General features: G+C 36.1%; 1 protein-coding gene across 2 annotated transcripts; it reads left to right on the top strand.

The window, feature by feature from the left end:
• The first annotated feature begins 4,721 nt into the window (after nucleotides 1-4,721).
• On the top strand, nucleotides 4,722-21,157 carry LOC144967716 (uncharacterized). Of its 2 annotated transcripts, none has more exons than XM_078905272.1 (4): nucleotides 4,722-4,873; nucleotides 9,826-10,240; nucleotides 12,281-12,353; nucleotides 13,501-21,157. In XM_078905272.1, the coding sequence occupies exons 2-4, from the start codon at nucleotides 9,917-9,919 to the stop codon at nucleotides 15,039-15,041; spliced, it is 1,938 nt and encodes a 645-aa protein (XP_078761398.1). In that variant the 5' UTR covers nucleotides 4,722-4,873; nucleotides 9,826-9,916; the 3' UTR covers nucleotides 15,042-21,157. The 2 variants fall into 2 exon arrangements, with proteins under 2 accessions (XP_078761398.1, XP_078761397.1); XM_078905271.1 differs by lacking the exon at nucleotides 4,722-4,873 and adding an exon at nucleotides 6,030-6,159.
• Nucleotides 21,158-23,387: the final 2,230 nt, after the last annotated feature.

The raw sequence follows: 23,387 nt of genomic DNA, 5'->3' as shown, positions 1-23,387 counted from the left end.
TAAAAAAACAAAAAGACAAAAACAAATCAAAACAACAACAACAACAAATCACGCAAAATATTGTCAATTACAATAATGTTAAACTAGGCCCATAATTGCGTTCGGATGTCAGGCCTGCACATATGTATACGTCGGCGAGAGGCATTTATTTCCTTTTTTTTTTTTTGGTCATTGATTGATTTTCTTTTGTTTTACCAAAAATCGTGTTGTATGGGGAAAGGATTGCACCATGCACTGTGGTTTCATGTCATTTATAGTCTATATTACGGTTGCTGGGACATGTGTTGAGAAGAGACGGAATAGAAAAGTTGGTAACATCTGGGATGATCGAAGGAAAGAGAGCTAGAGGAAGACAAAAAATCACATATCTAAATAACATAAAAATGGCAAAATGTGATTTAAAAAGCAACACAGATTTCATGCGCACCGCGGAGGATCGTGATTCGTGGAGACAGCTGACCGGCAACGTGCACAAGAATACAAGCCACGATGGATGATGATAATCTATTGTTACGGATCAACCTAGCATTCAACCATAGTACGTTTCTCTCTCCTTTCCCCCCCCCCCCCCCCCCCCCCCCCCCCCCCCCCCCCCTTTCCTTTTCTATCTCCATGTCAAACCCTTTGTCATTTCTTTCTTTCTCAATGTCAACCTCGCACGGTGTCTCTTCTCTCTCTCCCCCCCCCCCCCTTCTCTCTCTCCATCCCCCCCCCTCTCTCTCTCTCTCTCTCTCTCTCTCTCTCTGTGTGTCTATTTTGTCTTTCTCTCTCTCTCTCTCTCTCTCTCTCTCTCTCTCTCTCTTCCTTCTCCATCTCTATCTGTGTCTATTTTGTCTTTATCTTTCTCTCTCGCTCTCTCTCTCTCTCTCTCTCTCTCTCTCTCTCTCTCTCTCTCTCGGTGCGTGTGTGTTTGTGTGTGTTCTTGTATGTGTATTTTCTATTATTTATTAATCACTACAATTCTTTTTCTGTTTCTCTCTCTCTCTCTCTCTCTCTCTCTCTCTCTCTCTGTGTGTGTGTGTGTGTGTGTGTGTGTGTGTGGGTGTGTCCTTTCTATTTATTAATCACTATAATTCTTTTTCTATTTCACTCTTTCTCTCTCTCTCTCTCTCTCTCTCTCTCTCTCTCTCTCTTTCTCACTCACTCTCTCTCTCTCTCTCTCTCTCTCTCTCTGTGTGTGTGTGTTTCTTTCGTTATGCAAGTTTTACCGCCATTACAAGTAATCAGTATCCTTATACCCAGTGGCGTGGGGTCATTGGATCGAATTGTGCCAGGCACCGCACCACTCTTTTAAAAATCATTAACAGCATAATTTAATTAAAAATAAAACTGAGAAATTTTAACTCCATTGTCTTTTGCCAACTCGCAAACAACATACTGCCTTTTTTAGTCTCCGCTCTATTCAAGATTCCGATTCACGCACTGCGCCGACTCGTGTGTTGGTGACATCACTGCGCGAATTAGTGACAAAATCAACACCGTGGTGCAAAGCAATTCAAAGCTCCAGTTAATGCTCTATCCATTATTATCGCTACAGCTGATTGAGCGAGAAACTGGGTCGAATTATACTATCTTCAAATAGCGGAAAACCCCTCGACTTGTGCCAGGATCTGAGAGCTCCACCGTTGGACTGGGGGATGCGCCAATGTTGCACCGTTTACGTCATAATTAGGGTAACTTCGGCCATCCAAAATATTACATTAACTGTCAAAAACATTTGATCATTATCAAGTTTATTTGTAAGCAGCAAAGAAAAACAACATAAAACTTAAAAATATGACATCAACCCCCCCCCCCCCCCAACCTCTTTTTCACGATTATTGAATAAAGTAATTCTTTGCAACGAAGCATTGTGGGCGAATTTACCAACATTTTTCTTGCTTGTAGTGCTGAGTTGATGTTACGTGTGTATGAGTGTTTATGTGTGTGTGTGTGTGTGTGTATTTGTGTCAGTCAGAGAAAGAAAGCGAAGATTGTCAACAGTTATACTTTGGTGTGTTTTTTGATTTCTTAAGTACTTAAGTGGAGTGATTTTTTCTTTGTGATGTTTTAAGATCTGAATCTACCTTTTATTTGTGCAATCATTAATCGTATTCCATTGATTTCTATTATTTGAGTTATACTTTGAAGTTTTGTTTTGTTAAACAATGAATTGCAATGAATCAAGTTGATTCTTTACTTAACCGACTGTTTGGGAGATTGACACTAGATAACAAATTGGAAATAAAAAGACTAGTTCCTCACCAACCAACTGATTTTGAATTAACACAGGTGTGGAAATCTCTTTTTCAGTGACATGGTATGACAGACATGAATGGCTCACAGTTAGTTAAGAAAAAAAAACGTTTCTTTTGTTTTCATTGTCTACTTTTTACAGATACAACAAACACTGACAAATCATGGACATCTATAGGCTATAGTGACCTTAACCACTTCCATCGTATTTCTTGACCTCCTGAACGTTGTTTTAGCACCCTTAAAAGAGTGAAAAATTTCTTGCGAAATTCAATTAAACAGGAGCGGTTAAATTCGTTGATGATTCTATCAATTCACAAAGCTGAAATAGATGCCATTCCAGATTTCAATAAACAAATTATAAAAAGATTTGCAGATTTTCTTTACAAGTACTAAAAGTAAGTAATTTCTGTCTTATGTTTTTTTTTTCTCTTTTGATTTACATTTATCACATATTGATTGCATTATTTACCAAATCCAATCCTTTAAATGGTGGACAAAGAATAATTACAAAGACCTTTTCACACGGGACTTGTATCTCAGTGTTATGGCTTGTTGTTTTCATGAATTATTTGTTTTTGTGAGTTTTGTCCACTCGTAGAAACCATCGACCCTCCCCCCACCCTTCCAAAAAAAAGAGAGTTTTTAACATGTGCTCTCTTCTCTTGATCGTGTTCACTGTTTTAGAATTGTTTTTCTTCTTCTAATCATGGCACCACCACATGCCGTCAATACGCCACGCCGCTGCTTATACCACCATGGCGGCTATACGGTCGAGTGGCATGGCACTTGCCTCTTTAGATCGGAAGGTCCTGTTTTCGAACCCTGCTCTGGGGGGCGGAAAAGACTCTTGACTCACGACATTATCTCACCGTACTCAAGTATAGCATACGTATAAGGCCTTTAACAGGATTGTCTCTCTCAGAAAAATAGTAATACTCTACAGGCCACCTGTCTTGTTCTACATATTAGGTATTGCTGTTTGCTAGGGACTAGTTGTAAAGCGCTTTCGGCACGTTTAGTGGATATTGCTCTATATACAAGCCCAATTTAACAATACATTCTGCTTTATCTGACATTGTTATTTCGACACCTTGTTAATCTTTATATTGCTCTATATAAAAAAGCTCAAGTTTATTAAGTTTTATGGCGTCACCATTTATTGAAAAGGCGCAAGGCATTATTTATCAGATAGCCTATAATAATGTGAGAGCATAAAATATGAGGATATTTTATTGTGGACATTCTATCCATTTTGATTTATTACACTTTACAGGTATAATATATTGTACTACATACTATATATACTTTGCCTCTAATAGTTTATTCTTTAAAAAAACAACCATGCATCCTTTACGTCCCAATTAACCTCCAGCAACTCATTTCGACCTTTTATTTGTCATAATCACCCTTATTATTATTATTATTATTATTATTATTATTATTATTATTATTATTATTATTATTATTATTATTATTATTATCATTATTATTATTGCTATTATTATTATTATTATTATTATTATTATTATTATATTATTATTATTATTATTATTATTATTATTATTATTATTATTATTATCATTATTTTTATTATTATTATTATTATTATTATTATTATTATTATTATTATTATTATTATTATTATATATTATTTTCGTCTTTGTCGTCGTCATCAACTAAACATCAAAAATCATCATCATCATCATATCATCATCATCATCATCATCATCATCATCATCATCATCATCATCATCATCATCATCGTTATCATGGGCATCCACCTCGTCCTCCTGATCACCACTAATCGAATGAAGTAATGCAAAATATACAAATTTTAAAAAAAATCTGGGAATTGTTTCTGCACCAGAAATACACGATTACACTTGCAGATACAGATAACTAGCATACGACCGGTTGGGGGTGGGGGGTGGGGGGTGAGGGGGCTGTCGCTCGGTATGTCCTGTAAGGGAGTTAGCTTACTGCAAGTGGGTTTAATGAGTTCACGGTGCTTGTATAGATAGAATGCGCTTGGCCAAGGAGTTCACAACATTGCCATCCGGAAGTATAACGGACCAACACACAAACTCTGTGTAACCATGAACTTTTATAGTCTGGTTAATACAGTTTAGTGAGAACATCTCACAAACGCGGATGGCAAAAACAATAACAAAGGCCTGAGTGACGTCATCTTCGAACTATCAATATCAGTTAAACTTCGTTTTTATATTGAGTACTAGAAAATTACTTTCTTTGATCGGAATTTGGGTATAAAAGCATTAAATTATAGCTGGTATTTTATTTAGGCGTACAGTATTATTTTCGGCGTACGATATTATTTGGGCGTACCGTATTTGTTATTTGGGCGTAGGGATTATTTGGGCGTACGACCTTTGATTATTTGGACGTAAAAACTGACCTTTGGAAAGGAATTGTGGGAACAGTTTTACAATATGATATAAAACTCTGTTTCTGTGTTTCTGATCAAACCGGGGTTCTACCTTTTGATTGTATTCTATTCTGGATTCTACTTCACTATGAGCTGCACATTTTTACTTTAAAACTTTTGTGCTCACCATCATTGATTGCATTTTACGGACTTAAAAATATTCCACGTATATTGAAAATGGTTACATAGGTAAATTAACTTAACATTTGGATTGATTTTACTGATTTGGAATTTATGAAACTGATTGAATTATGACCACAGGTACTATTGGATTTGGATTTCGAATTTATGACAACAAATAAAGTAGTAAGAAATGGAACTTGGAATCTGGACTTTTAATTGAATGTCTTGATGTTGTACATTCAATTATCATCATTGGCCCTTGAACTATTTAATCATTATTAACTTCTACAACACAATGCAAAGGAATATCATTACCTTCTATCAAAAAGCCACTATAGATTGTTCGAAGTTTACGTCACTCAGGTCTTTGTTATTGTTTTTTGCCATCCGCGTTTATGAGTAATTCTCACTTAAGTGTATTAACCAGACTATAAACGTTCAAGGTTACACACCGTTTTGTGTGTTGGTCCGTTATACTTCCGGATGGCAATGTTGTGGGCTTCTTAGGCAAGCGCATACTATATATACGATCATAAGCCTTTACATATTATGTGCCCAACTACGCCATAGTCCGCGGTCCTGGCGAAATGATTAATCTACCATGAACCAATTTACCAAACGCCATTCTCTCATCTCTCGTTCCTCTTAAGGGTTTCATTCATCGTGTTTGTTGACAAAGGGGAAACTCGAAACGTCAACATTATCTGACTTCGTCTACGTGGACAGGTCTGATAACTGAACGCGGTTATGGACTTGATTTCACATTGTTGTAAAAGACAATATTTTGTGTTGCTTTGAGACTATTACCATTACAACAATGAGCCCATAATTATGTGGGTTATCAGACCTGTAAATAAGCACATGTTGGTCTTCGCTAATTAAATTGAATCTTCCATCTCGATTTGTGGAATAATTTGGTATTGAAAAGGTCAAATTGGTAATCCAGAGTAGAAGTAGAAGAGGGGGAAAAGGAGGTATGCCAGTTTAGCCTTTTATCTAAGGGACAAATTAACAATTTCATGAAATTTCCCGATTTTTGCCCTTAAACTAGCAAGGCAAGGTGAGTTTATTTTATTAAATCAAAATATTCAATATGTCGGCAAAATAAGGAAATGAAAATTTAGGCCGTGTACATTTTAGCGGAAAAAGTGATGCTTGGAAAACTTTGGCTTTTTTTTTTCCTGACCATTTGACATTTTCTATCAATTATTTGGTATCTTTTGCAAAACTAAATCTGGCACTTCAACAAGTCAACATCACAACACAGTCAGAGCAGTTGAAAGTAAAAGCAGAAAGATGAGAATCTGAACGATAATTCGGGCGATAAACAAACAACAATAATCATCAGGCAGGTATGTGGCGCCCGGCGATGGCATACAAACTTAGATGGCCAGTGCTACATCATTATAACTATCTTATTCGTCCTTCTCTTTGCATGACGAACCGTGTATTACTGCTACTATTGTTATAATTACGTAAGAAGATGACGGTGTTCAGTTTTGAGTTTGATTAGTTGTCTGCCTCTCAAACTGGAAGCATCGTTTGTCACAGCCCACAATGGGAAAGCATGCCAGTTTGTTAGAGTTAGAGGCCCAGTTTGTCACAGTCACAGGCCCACGACCCTTCCTCGACTGGGCCTGTGACTGTGACAAACTTGGCAACCTCCCTTGAATGACTTGAATGCCTTGAATTTGAACTACCCCCCCCCCCCTCCCCCTTCTCTCTCTCTCTCTCTCTCTCTCTCTCTCTCTCTCTCTCTCTATCTATCTCTCTATCTCTCTCTCTCACTCTCACTTTGTCGAACACCATATCTTTTCAGTCTTGAGCAACTTTATTTCAAGTCCCTCCATCAATCATCAATTTTACCATAATCTAAATGTAGTGATCTTCCACTTTTCAAGCAAAGGAGAGACCATCAAACAAGTAAAGAAATTTAAATATTTTGGCACTATCTATCATCACCCATGACGCACGTGACATAGAGGATATAAAACAAAGAATAGCAATAGCAAAAAATGTGTTCCATAAAATGCGACCAGTTGTGTCAAACAACAACCTAAACTTGAAGACCAGAATGAAAGTAGTAGAAACATATGTTATAAGTACCCTTTTATACGGTTGTGAAACATGGACGCTTGACAAAGAATGTACGAGGAGGTTAGAGGCATTTGAGATGTGAGTGTATAGAAGAATGTTGAGGGTATCATGGACAGACAGGTGTACGAACGAGGAAGTGTTGGAGAGGGTGAGAAAGAGAAGAATACTGATGGATAACATCAGAAAGAGGCAGTTACGGTTTCTGGGACATGTGTGAAGAAGATACGGAATAGAAAAGTTGGTAGGTAACATCTGGGATGATCGAAGGAAAGAGAGCTAGAGGAAGACAAAAAATGACTTATCTAAATAACCTAAGAATGGCCAAATGTGACTTAAAAAGCAACACAGATTTCATGCGCACCGCAGAGGATCGTGATTCGTGGAGACAGCTGACTGGCAACGTACTCAAGAGTACAGGCCACGATGGATGATGATGAAATGTAGTGGTAGCAGCTCGAAATGATCCACATTATTCCCCGCCCGGCTAGCGTTATTCCCCTGTATGCGACTTGCAATTGCAACTCATCAAGCATACTCAATATAACCAAGACCAATTTTGATTAAAGGGTAAACAGATTCATAGTCAAGAGTAGGACACATGAGCTTTTTTTGTGCGTTTACATTCAGATTCAGAATACCTGAATCTCCATTTTACTGCAGCTGTCTATCTGGAATCAGACTACTTATTAGTATGTCACCAAAAAAATATCAAAATTAAACACGTTGTTTTGAAAAATATATGGTAAATCTATTTTATGATGCAACGCAGCTTCCTGGAAATTTATGTATCATAAATAAGCTAACTTTTTTTGATGAGAAAGACAAAATCATTGATCAATTGGAAGCCTAGTTATAAATTAAAAAGAAAAGAGTTGAAACTCTTCAAAAGAAACAAAAGTCAGTCAAAGTAACCATGGTCTTCAGGAAATGTTTTTCTCACAACATAACATGATGTCCAAATAAAATCAGGATGAAAAAAAATAATATCGTGACAGTCTTAGACAAGTAACAGTCCTTCTTCACTCCGAAGTAGGTATATGAGCTGAGTCAGTGTGATAAGGCAAAACAGAATTTCTTCTGAACTCTTCTTCTATCTCTATATCAGTACCACCTTTTGTCCACTGCCCGCACTGTTTTCTCCCCACCCTCCCCCCTTTCTTCTGTGTTTAAGCATACATAATAGAATTTTGAGTCTGAATAGCCATGGGAGAGATGGTAAATATGTCAATTAGATTTAACATAATATAAAAAAAACCTTTTAACCGCTTTGGGTGCTGAATTAAAATTGTAATCCAGAACTGTGACATAAAATGGAGCAAAGTCTGGATAGAAATACAGCGTTTTTTTATTATTTCACTCTGTCTCGGAATCCACCAATCTGAATACTTAAAACTTTCTTACATATTTTGATAGAGGGGAGATTAAAAAATTCTATGTAATTTAATAGAATTTAGAATGTGCGAAAGCGTGAATTGATGGGGTGCTATGTGAATAAAGTGTTGGCAGACTCATGATGATAAAGAACTTACTTCGACTGCAAAATTAGCAAAATTTATTTTTAAAAAACTCCCCCAAAAAACTCATAAACACGAAAATTTAAAGAGCAAATTTATAACAGTTGATTCTTTTAAATTAATAGATCTGTGACTTCTCAGAGGAAATTCTTCTGACTTGTCTTGTATCGTGTTGAGGGCTTAAGTCTCTCAATTTGTGATAAATTCATTTCAAATGTCGATTTCAATAGACAAGGCAACAATCATATGTAAATGAGAAAAGAGTTGTCAGATGTTTTAGGTGATAAACAATTGACAAAATAAAAATGGACAGAGACAGAGAACAAATTCGTCCTACTCAAGTGGTTAAGTTAAAGTGGTTTTTTTTCTGTTGTATGCCATTTTACCCCAAGCCCCAACACCATACATACCTTATCCCAAATATAAACTGTTAATCTAAGTATCCAAAGAATTATATTAATTTCAAAACTTGAGCTTTTATACAAAGCAGTATCAAATAAATGTGCTCAAAATACAAGGGGTTCAAAACCATTAGTTAATACTTGACATACAGAACGAAACATGCAGCAATTCTTATAATTTCATTTCTACAGACACCACTATTAGTGGCCAGACCAAAATTTGACACTTAATAAAGGGAAACCCCGACATGTCCACACCATTCGATATTTTAAAAGAACCAAAAAGAACCAAAGCTGCCAATCTTACGAAAAAATGCATATTCTTATGCATTTTCACTCATTGCAACCTTTTTGATGAAGATCTTATGAATTGCTCCATTTCTATGGTTTTAACAGAATTTTAAGTCATACATTCTTTTTGTGTAATTTAACACTTTGATTTGTTTATTGCTCTTGTTGCCATCATCAGAATTAAAGCTCGTTATGGTTTTCAGGATTGTACGCATTTAAACCAAATCTTACTCAGTTTGGCTCTCCACTGTACTCATTTACATGGGTAAAGGTTGGAAGCAATGCTATTTCTGAAATTTTACCTTATCATTATTTTTTCAACCTTTTCTCTCTTTCATCTCAACTATATATAATTTTTTTTAAAAAGCGCTTTGAGGTTTCGACGAAAGGCGCTATATAAATATACTTATTATTATTATTATTTTATTATTATTATTATTATTATTATTATTATTATTATTATTATTATTATTATTATTATTATTATTATTATTATTATATAAAGATGGAAAGGTTCTGGACTCAATGAAAAAAACAAACTCTCTCTTGTGTATTAATGAAAATGAACCAACATTTTTATTTCTAGTCTATATTTCAACAATGTCGTCAGATGTGAGCTACCTGGGCCTTTAATAGACTCCAAAGCTTATAACTTATTCTTTTACGTTCCTCGTTACTTATAACCTTATTTTTATTATTATGACATTCCTAACAGGTGCTTGACTTGAAAAGTAAACCAGCTCTGAGACCACAATGCAATCAGTCCAAGGAAACCTTCAAATAATTTGATAAGATTCATAGTTATTATGAGTAAACCTATGAAGAAGATCAGAATGGATGAAAGTGACATTCTGAACATAACAGATGAGCAAGACCCAGATCTTTCTCACATTCAAATCAAAATCGAATTGAATGATGGGGAACTCCCAGAGCATGAGTCATTATCCGAAGAAAAGCCTTGTATTCCAAATTTTTCTTGGATGTTGAGTCAGAATCAGCGCCCGGTTAAACAAGAATTTCAACCCGAAGAACAAGATGAGCAATTTGAAATTGAAAAGGGTCTTTCTTCTCCAAGTTCAACTATTGCTGTTGAAACAGAACAGACTTGTAATTTAGAAGGAAAACAAAATGTAAGGTTCTTAATACTTATGTCATTTGATTATTTTGTGACCCTTTTAAAAAATGTATCTAAAAACAAATGTCAATGGTCCATTGTATGCTCTGGATATATATATCTCAATTGACATGATTTTGTAACATATTAATTGCTTCTACAGTGGAATCCTGATAAAGGAAGATTGGTGGACTTTAAGTAAGATTGACATTATCCATTATCCAATAGAACACACTTTTATTTCTGTTCTCCTTTTCTTTGTTGTGGTCATATCGATGGCATTGGGGTATTCCGACTCTAACAACATCTCCATGAAATCATATTTCTCTTTAGCCATCGTTCGGCAATCTGCATCTTACATGTGATCCTGAGTGGGGTCCTTTGACCCCCCATTGTGGGCAGGAGGTCACTTGCTGTCTTCTATCCCCTTATATATCTGTTTTCGGAGTTGCTTTCTGTCTTTGTCTTGGAATGGGATTGCTTGGTTTTGTCCTGGCCCTTGCCGGAGGGAGACCTTAACTGAGAGTGAAACAGTCAAATGTATAGTATTAGTTTTGAGAGATGATTTTTATTTGCCTTGTAAATAATTTCTCTGTTATATATTGTTAGTTATGTTTTCTTTTTGGATAATATTCTGTAAACATTTGAGTTTGAGTGTATTCATCTTGGTGCAATCCTGTGCTGGTGTCTGGATGAGACTTTTAATGATCTCAAAGTACACTGACTGTGGCAATACAATATATTGCCACTATCACTGTACTTGCATATTATGTAAGATTACAGTACATCGGTTCTGGCACTGGTATGACCTAAATGTGTCGTAAGCACTGTAAAATCCTTAAAAACAAAAACAAACAAGTACATTTGGTTGCCATAAAAAAGCATGTATTTTAATTATTGACGTATCTGCCTCATCAGCTGCAGAATGTCGAATGTGGATCTGTCAGGTTCTGGGTTCTGGGTTCTGGGATTGCATTTAAATATAATAGAAAATGAATATGCGAAGCATCTGCAAAATTTTCACATTTTACCTCCTGAACAAAGCATCTTTGAAAAGGGTAAATCCTTCTAAATGTTTAAAATTTCTTTATGACTTAATGCTTATTATTACTTATGAACTCTGGGGCTTTTTATATAGAATGTCGAAAGTGGATATTGGAGGAATGGGTGACAACAAGAAAGACGAGTCTAAAAGTGTTAGATATGGCTGCCTTTTGAATTTCAGAATGATAACATCAATTCGGCATTCCAAGAAACCTTCAGAGTCAATTTCAATACCTAACCTTTCAGCTTCTGTCTTTCTCACACCTTTGAAAACCACACCCTTATCCTTTAGATATTTTTGAAGATCTGACACTGGTTTTAAAGTAAGATTAGCCATTTTTATCTCCACTAAACAACTAAAGACAGTGTGGTTTTATTGCTATTATTGTGCTAACTCTGTCTACCTTACTCCGTTTGTTTGTACTACATCAAACCTTTGACCTAGGTCACTTATTTTGTGGAAAAATATGAAAACAAAGAAATATTGAAAATATTCCATAGGTTTGCTTGAGCTTTTATATAGCACAATATCCACTAAACATGTTCAAAACACTTTATAAAGGGTCCCTTAGCAACAGCAACATGCAACATATAGAACGAGACATGTTAGGCGATATTACAGGTTAATAGTCAGGTACTCATTTTAGTTTGGTGAGAGAATGTGAGTAAAGAGTCTTTTCCAAGAGCTCAACTGTGCCCTGAGCAAGGATCGAAACCAGGATCTTCCTATCTGAAAGCGAGTGTCATACCACTAGACCACATAGGCACCCTGAAGTGAAAGTTGACTGTTGAAGTCCGCATTTATGATAGAAATGTTGTTTGTGGTTGAGGTTGAAGGCCTGGAGTGACTTCATCATGGTGTTCTAATCAGCATTTTATTATGTTAAAAAATTGTGGGAGAAGCTTCAGCATTTTGATATGATTTTGAATTTTCTTTATTTTAGCCTGTATATCTAAATGAAAGCTTGTTGTTTTAGTTTTGTTTAATTATTTATTCCATCATCTATTTCAGGAAGAGGCTTGTCCTAATCACACTAAAGCCACAATTGCTCTAAAGGACAATTTCTCTGAACATTCGAGGCAGGGTAAGACTTTCAGACATGTCAATGAGAGTTTTAAAATTTGATAATGTTTTCATAACAAACTGTGTGTTGAGAATTATTTATCATCTCAATATTTTTTTACTGAAAAGGATTTTTAAAATACTGTTTTGACCATCGGGTAGAAATAATAAAATGGATAACAGGTATCTACATTTTTTTAGATAATTGATTAAAAACTAGATCTTTCTCATTTTACCTGGCTGTTAGTTCATAATTAAATAAGAAATCTGCATTCCCTATTATATCAGTGTGTCTTATTCATAGATCATAAAATCTTTTCAACATAAATGAGAGACGCAAGGGTAACTTGTGATTGAGACTTCTTGACAAACCATATATTCAATTTATATATCCAATTTATTCTTTTACGTCCCCTTCCCCCTAAGAGAGAGAAAGGGGGGAAGGGAGCAGCTTGATGCAAAATTTCAGGAAATTTTCACAGGCCCAAGTGGTATTTCTGTTGATTCTTTTTTCAAAGATTTTCTTGCACTCAACACTATCTTGTCTTATACATTTTTTAAATTGTGAGTAACAGCAACAGGCATGCAAATATTTTTAGCATAAGTAAATAAGAGCAAATTAAAAAAAAAATTATAGAGTTCCATCACTTGGATTCAAGCTTTGTCATTGTGCTGAATGTTTGATTGAACAATGTTTTCATAAATTTTAAGTTCTAAGTTAAAATTTCAACAGAAAGTTTGGACCACGAATAGGGAATGAGATTAGCGGAAGAGTAGCGCCCCTTGATTGGACATCACTGGGGGAGAAGTTATTTGTAAACAAATCAACTACAAGCCAAGCGCTCCAAATACAAAATTTATTATTCATTTTTCTGTACAAAAATGCATATCATAATCAACGTTATGCATTTTTGTACAGAAATATGAATAATAAATTTTGTATTTGGAGCAGTCTTTGTAGTTGGTCTGTTTACAAATAACTTCTCCACCGGTGACGTCCAATCAAGGGACGCTACTCTTCTGCTAATCTCATTCCCTATAGAATGTTTTAATTTGTCATTATTTTGATATCTCAAATTCAGCCCCTAATTAATCTTTATTTTATATCAAATTATTTGACTATTGAGATTTGATTATGTTTTTTCTTTTCCCCCCTCCTTTTATTTCAGTGTCAAGGGATGGCGTTAATGGTACCTCAAGGTCAAGAAAATCAAATTCGACAAAACAGGCTGATGTTGAGTTCTATTGTTCAGTGTGTAATGAAGGATTTTCATCAACTTCTCTTTTTGCCACACACATAGTATCACAAAACCATATTGGAGTCGTTAATGGTAAAGGCAGTCGTATTAGGTGTCCCATATGCCATAAATATTATACGTCTAAAGGCATCTTGAAAGCACACTTATTTACTCATTCAGGAGAAAGGCCTTACCAATGTTTCACTTGTGAAAAATCATTTAACAGTCCTGGAACTTTGCGTAAACATTCTTTAATTCATACTGGAGAAAGGCCGTACAAATGCCCTGTCTGTGGTAAAGATTATAGGTATCAAAGTCATTTGAAAAGACATGAAATAGTTCATGAAACAGGTATGAAAACACATGGAAAATTTGGCGATACAACAAAAACAGAAAATCGGTATAAATGTTCTCAATGTGAAAAGTCGTTCACAGATAAAAATAAACTAAAAAACCATGCTAAATGGCATTTGGATGAAAGACCATACCTCTGTCATGTTTGTAAAAAAGGTTTTGTGCATAGCAGTCACGTACGAAGGCACATGAGAATTCATACAGGAGAGAGACAATTCAATTGTGGTCAGTGTAGTAAAACATTTGTTACAAGTAATGACTTGAAAAATCATGAAAGAATCCATCTTGGAGTATATCCTTACAAATGTACGCTATGTGGAAAATCTTTCAGGGTTAATAGCAACCTATGCAAACACATTAAAGTTCACTTTAGGAAGGGAGACTTGCATCGGATGCCAGAGCTATCACAAAATAACGTGAATGTAGAAACCACGAATAATGGAATCGTTTTGGGAAAATTATCAAATGGGAATAACAGATTGATTCAGCAGAGGATATTGAAATTGCACAAATTTAAATGTTCATTGTGCTGTAAATCTTACAAAAGTCAAATTTGTCTTTTTTTGCATTGTTTGATTAGTCATACCTCTTTTCTCAGATGTTATAAGTGCACTTTGTGTGATAAAAATTATTTCACTAAAAGGAGTGCCCTTGCATATCACTTTTTATGCCATGTTAAAGGGAGAAATTTTCCTTGTTCTTTGTGCGACAAAGAGTTTGATGAAAAACATAGTTTGAGAGTGCATAGTATTATGTCACATTATTCAGAAGTAAATGGCATAAACCTTAAAGCACGCTCTTCACTTTTCAATTCAACAAAGCAAAGAGATGTAATTTCTCATGGTTCTATAACTTTTAGAAAAAAGGTTCACATATGTCAGATATGCAATAAAACATATTCAACTAAAGCCTCTTTAAAAATCCATATGCAAAAGCATACGGGTAAGGATAAAGAAGTCGGATACACATGTTCAATATGTTTTGAGTTTTTTTCTGATAGAGGTAGCCTTTTTGCTCATAACCTTACTCATGAAAAACAGAAGAAATTTTCATGCAGGGTCTGTGCTAAGAGGTTTAGTCAGAGGAGACATCTTTCAAATCATGAATTGAGACATTAAATGAAAAGATCGTTCAGTTGCACAATCTGCAAGGCAGTATTTGCTCAACCAAGTGGTTTACATCATCACATTAAATTCATTCATAACGGAGTTAAAGATTACAAATGCTCTATCTGTAGCAAATATTTCATGAATAGCAGTCATCTTCAGAGACATTTAGTCGTACATACTGGTGAAAAACCATTTAGATGTTCACTATGTGACAAGGCTTTTACAGATGGTTACTATATGCAAGTACATATGAGAAAGCACACTGGGGAAAATCCATACTGCTGCTCTGTATGTAACAAACCATTTTATACTACTAATACTCTACGGAGACATATGCTGACTCATGACGCATCATCAAAAGACAGTTTCAAGTGTGATTTGTGTTCAAAAGTGTTTGCATTTCAGTACAATTTTGATAGACATATGAAAGTTCACAGGGGAGACAGACCATTCATTTGTTCATATTGCAGCAAGTCTTTCGTGGAGAAAGGGGACTTAAAACGTCATATGAGAATTCACTCCCAAGCAAGTGTTCTATAGTTTTCATGAATATATTTCATATAGATTCTGTATGCCAGTCTTCTCTTTATATAAATCATCTTTAACCCTCTAGTGCCCACGACTATTTTCCGTCAAAGGAAAATTCTAAAACTTACTCAACAGACTTGTAATGAGTCCCTTGTATCATATTTGCCCTTTATGTAAGGGTTTCTCATTTTCAGCGGTGCATCATGGGTAGCAAACAGCAAAGGATATGACACATTTTTTTGTCTTGCCCTTTGCTCCAACCATGGGTGGAAGAATGTCTCCAGCTGCATTGATGCAGAAGAAGGCAGTGACGATATCCTTAGAGGGACTGCATATAGTGACCAGTTTTGCATCTCTTTCTCGGCAACGACCTTGGTGGCATTGGGACAAAAACAAAGGCCTGTCTCATCACTTTTCCAAATTTTCCTTGGCATGTCCTTGATATTGAGTCTCGTCATCAAAACATCCAAATCCTGGAAATAATTTGCCACCTCGTCTCTCGTCATCATTTTCATCCTTGTTGAGGTACACTTCCCTGGGGAACGGATGGTCAGAAACGGACGTCTGACTTTCAATCCATGCCAGTAGTCCTTACCTGCAATATCAATTTTACATATCTGAAGTACACAAGCAAAATCAAATCCAGTCAAGTTTAATGAATCATAAAAGTGACACATCACATCCTAGAAGATTATTATATAAAAGTTGTAATTTTTATGACACTGGTCTATTAGTATAACAGTTGCCTTCGGAGCTGCATGTCCCTGGTTCGATTTCCGCTCTGGTGGCGTAAAGTTGAGTCCTTGAGTAATTGTAAAATTTTCTACACTTGGTTGATGTGACAAGCTGAGGATTTTTTAAACAGGCTTCTGACGAAGCATTGACAGCTTGCCACCCATCCAATCATCCAGTGCTGGACCTTGAGAAGAAAAATGCATTTTGTGACAGTATTCCAACCTGTTCTCTTGTGTCCATTGAAACGCTCATTGCATCTGACACATCTTGAGGAATTAGTATCGGAACCTTTCTATTCCTTTTTCCTGGTACCATTACAAGGTCTTTACTCTCTAACATTTTTTTTTCTAAGAGTTAAAGTGAAGCTGCAATTTCTGAGTGACCTGATAAAAAATCCTCTGTTTCCGGTAATTGTTTAACAGTTTGATCCTTGCGCCGTTTCAACGTGTTTAAAGCATTGGATGAAACAGCATCTGTTCATTCATCGATTAACAGATTTTCAAATGTTTCTGTTTCTCGTACTCGTTCTATATCATCCTTTTGCAGACAAGAACCCCTCTTTATAATTGCAAATCTTTTTTTAGGAAGTGTCCAAGTCTGAATGCTAAAGAAGGTATTTTGAAGGTCCTTCTTCCATCAGGCGTAATGGTCAATCCATAGAGATTTGAAGCAGCTTCCACACAATAAATCCGCAAATGTGGAAGAAGATGTAGCAAAGCAAATTTCCGAATGAGCACATAATAATTTTAAATTTAAAAATAGGTTAGACATGACGCATACTTGAAAGGAGAAAACTATTTTCAACAAAATACCATAAGATTCGCTAAACGCACACATTTTGTGTCACGTGAATCCAGAAGTTCAATGTCTCAATTGATGTTAATTAACATATCAAACTAAGCCATGACTTAGATTGTATTTGATCATTAGATGTTACATTCCAATATTTATTAGGATTTTTAAAGCTGTTACAATATAATAATCAGATGAAGGAGCATACCAAACATAATCAAAGAGTCAAGTGCTTGACGTTATTTTACTTATTATTTTTTAATAAAAACAAAATTGGGCATTGTACTACCGTTTTCTACTTTTCCGTGTTGGAATACACATACCTTTGAACATCTTGCTGTGGATTGGCAAGTGTCCAGCCATTCTTCTACTTTGCCATTCACTGCATCTTTATTTGAGGGGGAATGAATAAAATAATCTGGGTGGGGATCCTGACCTCCCATAGCGGGCAGGGAGGTACATACTGTGTCTTCTATCCCCTTATATCTGTTATCCAACATGCTTTCTGTCTTTGTCTCGGAATGAGATTACTTGGTTTTGTCCGGGCACTGGCCGGAATCCTAGCTGGGAGGGAAACAGTCAAATGCAGTTATTGTTTTGGGAGATGATATTTTTTTCCTTGTAAATCATCTCTCTGTTATGTATTATTATTTTTATTTTGAATGTATAATGTAAGCGTTTGAGTGTGTTCCTCTTTGTTGGATTTTGTGCTTGTGTCTGGATGAGACTTGTAGGTGATTTCAAACTAAGTACATTGGTGGTATGCTCTTGGAATCTACATCTGATCCCTATTTGTTCTCAATTCCCCTTCGTCTTACTTTTTCTTGGGTGCTTTAATTGTAATTCTAGAACTTTTTACTATCCCATTTTCTTTCTTTTTACTGGCGCTGATATAACCTAAATGTGTTGCAAGCGCCGTAAAACCCTTAAAAACAAAAAAAAACAAAAAAAAAACGAATAAAATAATATATTGTATCAATGTTATAAATGAATTTGATTGAAAACTCGCTTTACGTAGTAAATGATTAAAATCAAAATCCAAGCGTTGGTTCATTACAGGCACCGCTTACATCAACATACATAAAAGTCAACTATATTTCTATGTCCTGAGTGGAAGAAGTAAATGATCAATGTTGCATTAAAATCATGATCAATACTTGCTTCTTAGCTTTTACAGTAACAGCTTAAACTTTCACTCAGTTGGAAGAACGTCCAACTCGGGAGTGGTAGTTTGGTGGATCGAATTTTCGGACCGCACCAAAACTCAAGATGTAAATAATTGTACTGTTTCAACTGCCTGCCTCACGCTCACTGCATTACAGAAACAGTGAAATGACCAGTTGGCCCAGTATCAGTATAATTATAATGTGACTGGGTGGGGATGGCGAGTGATGTTACACCGCATTTCTCAGCATGACAATACGAAACTAATTTGTCAAACAGTCTCTTATTTGACCTACAGTAGTTGGTAGGTACCTAAACCAAGTATCTTCAACTTTCGCATTTGACCCAAGTCACAATCTCCAAGGTGTGACCGTACACAACACAGTATGCCACATCAGTTGATTATTTTTTGCAAACATGGACATCCTCTTTATTAAGCCTAGTTTACTACACTACCAACATGCATTATCAATAGAGTAAGAAAAAATGTAATGCCCTGGCTTCACATCAAATGCTGTAGAGAAATTGATAAGATAGAAATAAGCAAGCATAGACTTAACTGTAGTTCATATTTACGTGAACTTTCTTGATTCTTTTAGGAACGTTGCTTATGGAAATTACTAAATGTCCATATACATGAAGTCTGATAACTGATAACTCTATGACTACTCTTTTTGTCTTACTTTGAGTAGAGATTCTGCTTGTTGTAGTTTTTGATTGTTAAGGGATGCTTGCTCCGCTTGTTGTAGTTTTTGCTTGTCAAGGGATGCTTGCTCCGCCTGTTGTAGTTTTTGATTGTTAAGGGATGCTTGCTCCGCTTGTTGTAGTTTTTGCTTGTCAAGGGATGCTTGCTCCGCCTGTTGTAGTTTTTGATTGTTAAGGGATGCTTGCTCCGCTTGTTGCAGTTTTTGTTTGTTAAGGAATGCTTGCTCCGCTTGTTGTAGTTTTTGTTTGTTAAGGGATGCTTGCTCCGCTTGTTGCAGTTTTTGTTTGTTAAGGAATGCTTGCTCCGCTTGTTGTAGTTTTTGTACTGTCAGGACCATGCTCCGCTTGTTGTAGTTTTTGATTTTAGGATGCTTGCTCCGTTGTTGAGTTTTTGATTGTTAAAGGATGCTTGCTCCGCTTTTGTAGTTTTTGTTTGTTAAGGGATGCTTGCTCCGCTTGTTGTAGTTTTTGATTGTTAAGGGATGCTTGCTCCGCTTGTTGTAGTTTTTGATTGTTAAGGGATGCTTGCTCCGCTTGTTGTAGTTTTTGCTTGTCAAGGGATGCTTGCTCCGCCTGTTGTAGTTTTTGATTGTTAAGGGATGCTTGCTCCGCTTGTTGTAGTTTTTGTTTGTTAAGGGATGCTTGCTCAGCTTGTTGTAGTTTTTGTTTGTTAAGGGATGCTTGCTACGCTTGTTGCAGTTTTTGTTTGTTAAGGGATGCTTGCTCCTCTTGTTGTAGTTTTTGATTGTCAAGGGATGCTTGCTCCGCTTCTTGTAGTTTAAAAATTGAAACTGTACCAGGACCATCGTCCTTGAACCGTGTTTTCAGGTTTAAGTTCTTGGCTACAGTTCCCACTTTCTTCAGGAATTGTTTCTTTGTCAGTGGGAAATCAGAATTGGCAACTTTTATAACCTTGTCACATAGAGCATTCTCTATGGGTGAGCTTCTCTCCCTGCCAGCTTTCCTCTCCAACGAAATCCGCCCATGGACGTGATCCGAAAGGGTTTTCTTGGAATCTTGAATTCTCGAGTATCAACTGCAATGCTCTTCCCCGTTCTTCGCTGAATTATTTATCGTAAATTTTTTTTTTTTAGTTCTCCCCATTTTATTCTTGATCATATAAAAGAGCTTCTCATTATAGTATTGGGTTCATTCATAGTCCAGTGCTATTACTAATAGCCATCAATATCATAACTGTGTAAATTTCATGGACTATGAACTTTACCCAGACATTGCATCACAAATTTAATAGTAATAGATAATTATGTCCGAGTTCTCTTACACTTTTCCATTCCGCTTGTTTCTGTTAACCAGGGTGATTTCTGTTTTGGATTCGTTGACCTTAAGATTCCAATGTCGCAGAGTATTTGATATTGTTGGTATGTGCTACTTCGCCTGGTCTGCTGTATCAAATATGATCCCGACATCGTCTGCGTAGATCAGTTCACAGGTAAGTTTTAAGGAGTCGGGAGTTTTTGTCTAATTTTTTTTGTGTGCTGCTTCCAAATATACGATAAAAAGATTTGGGCTCCTTGGGGAGTTCCCAGCGACGTTAAGAGTGAAACTGTTTCCGCGCCAGATTTAAACGTAATTGTTGTGTTTGCCAGCAGTGATCTTATTAGTCGGATATGATCTTTTTTGAGAAATGAGTTTATTACCTTCAAAAGCTTTGTTTTGCAGATTGTATCAAAGGCTGAGCTCATGTCAATGCCCAATATAGTGAACTCTTTTTTTTGTATTTTCAGCTCTGGGCTTTCAACCACCTATGAGCCCATACCATGTTACTGGTACTCCTATCTTGAGTCCGCTCCTTTGATCTTATTCTATTGATTGTTATTACGCTGAGCAGTTTTCTAAGCGTTGAAAGAACAATAGATTTTCTAATTGTACTTTTTTCATGTTTGGTTTATTCAACAGAATTGGATTACCGGAAACGGAGATCAAAATGTGTTTTATGTTATGTTTTTATGGGATTAAAATATAAAGAAACAAAAAAGTTTTCTTGAAATGAATTTTCAATCCCTGTACCTCTTTGTATATTATGAAACGTGAATGTTGAAAATTGGTGATTATCGTTGGTGTTGGGTTCTTTTCCTCCGTTTTTTTTTTGTCAATTTTTTTGAAATAAACTATTATATTGTGATATTTTGATTGATATATCTATATATTTCATGAATAAAGTACTATTTATTTATTATAAATATCCCGACTTGAGTATTTGTGCGTCTCATTGCAATCATTATTACCATCAATTTCATCATCATCATCGTGATCACCATCATCATCATCATCTGGGTGAGATTCTTTGACCTCCTTCAGTGGGCAGCGAGGCCACACGCTATGTCTTATATCCTCAAATCTGTTTTCCCTTTTCATATTGCTCTCTCTCTCTCTCTCTCTCTCTCTCTCTCTCTCTCTCTCTCTCTCTCTCTCTCTCTCTCTCTCTCTCTCTCTCTCTCTCTCTCTCTCTCTCTCTCTCTCTCTCTTCTGGATTGTAGATTGCTCGGGGTTTATCCTGGTCTTGACGGGAATTCCTAGTTGGGAGGGAGACAGTCAAGTGTATAGTACCTGTATTTTTGAGAGATATGTTTTCTTTCCCTGTAAATCATCTCTCTGTTACTGTTATGTTCTATCATTATTAGTTTTGAACACTGTATATAGTATAATGCACTTTGTAAATATTTTAGTGCATTCTTCAAGTTCAAGGCGGGATCTATTGCTTGTGCCTAGATGTGACTTTTAAGAGATGTCAAAAGTTACACATCGATGGATTGCTCGTGGAAGCATCTGTTCCCTGTTTGAGTTTTATCCAATTCCCTGTGGACTTTTTCCTCGGTGCTTTTCACTTTATATCTACAACTTTCCTCTTATTATCTTCCATTGTTACTGGCGCTGAAATGACCTAATAGTGTCGCAAGCGCTGAAACCCCCCTTTAAAACAGAACAAAAATAAACAAAACACCATCATCATCATAAATAAATTTGTTAAATGAGCTTTTATATAGCGCAATAAATATCCACTGAACGTTATGAAAGCGCTTTACAAGTGGTCCCTGGCCAACCGCAACATTTAACATGTAGGATGGGGGCATGACGCCTGTTAGGCGATATAACATTTTATTCGGACAAAGACAACTTTGTTAACGGCCACGTACTCATTTTACACCTGAGTACGGTGAGATATGTGAGTGAAGTCTTCTCCAAGGACTCAACTATGCCCAGAGTGAGGCTCGAACCGAGGACCTTCCGATCCGAAAGCGAGTGTCATACCACAAGACCACATAGCCGCATGTCACCATCATCATCATCACATCACCTATCGGGCGGTAGGTCAGGGTTTCAAGAAGGGTCTTCTACTTCTATTCCACAGTATCTGAAAATCCGTTCTCGTTTCGAGTTATAGTCATTGTCTCTTGTTGTCTTTGTGCCGGAATGAGGCGTCTAGGTGTTGCACACACATACACACACACAGACACACACACACACACACACACACACACACACACACACACACACACACACCCTGGCTAATATCCTGGGCTATGGAGAGAAACTTACTTTATTTTTTAAAAATCCCTTTATTCATCCCCAAGGGGAAATTTGTCTTAGGATCTATTCCAAGGGCAGACTGGAATAACCCAGGCGTCAGCCGCTGTGCAGCGCCGCAAAGTGAGCTAGAGCGAGGTGACTTGCTCAAGGCCACATAGCGCAGCGGCGGTTGATCGAACTCGGTACCTTTTGGGTACGAAGCAAAGACCGTACCGCTGAGCCACGCTGCCCCTTTATAGCGGGAGTGGAAAAAAAAAGGAGGAGGGGGGGGGGGGGGGGGGACGTTTACACATTAATTAAATACTGTTTCCAAATAGGTATTAATATATATATATATATATATATATATATAATATATATATACATATACATATATATATATATATATATATATTATATATATATATATACATATATATATTTTATATAAATATATATATATATATATATATATATATATATATATTATGTGTGTGTTTGTGTGTGTGTGTGTGTGTGTGTGTGTGTGTGTTATTCCCAGCCAAACTCCTACCGACTTAAGTTTGTTTTTGTTTATTTTTAAATTTCAAAATGTGAAGGTGCTCATTGCGCAATTGTTGCTATAGTAAAATAAAAGTCACGGTGGGTTTGAATACTTTAAAAAATTATTAGTTTCTCTACACAGAGAGTGGCATGAAACTTAAAGATTAGAATTATGATTAAAGGTAGATAGTGGGTAATACTAATGATGATGATAATAATATTATATTCACTTTGTAATAACATTCACTAACTTCACAAGTAGAGCACTTAATTGTGATTTTATCGACGAGATGTTATCGGTACGTATGATTTGAGAGCCTCTTATCAATTTATCAGGTTTGTTATAAAATATGATAATGA

Source organism: Berghia stephanieae, chromosome 3 (assembly GCF_034508935.2).
Source record: "Berghia stephanieae isolate SIO BIC M18660-M18661 chromosome 3, UCSD_Bste_1.3, whole genome shotgun sequence".
Taxonomy (NCBI): Eukaryota; Metazoa; Mollusca; class Gastropoda; order Nudibranchia; family Aeolidiidae; genus Berghia; species Berghia stephanieae.
This window is presented reverse-complemented; position numbering and strand designations above follow the sequence as displayed.

Bases quoted from the DNA above. Each gene is read 5' to 3' on its own strand.
- LOC144967716 (XM_078905272.1), top strand. From the start codon at position 9,917: ATGAGTAAACCTATGAAGAAGATCAGAATGGATGAAAGTGACATTCTG. The intron at 10,241-12,280 runs GTAAGGTTCTTA...CATCTATTTCAG, and splicing joins ATTTAGAAGGAAAACAAAAT to GAAGAGGCTTGTCCTAATCA. The intron at 12,354-13,500 runs GTAAGACTTTCA...CTTTTATTTCAG, and splicing joins CTCTGAACATTCGAGGCAGG to TGTCAAGGGATGGCGTTAAT.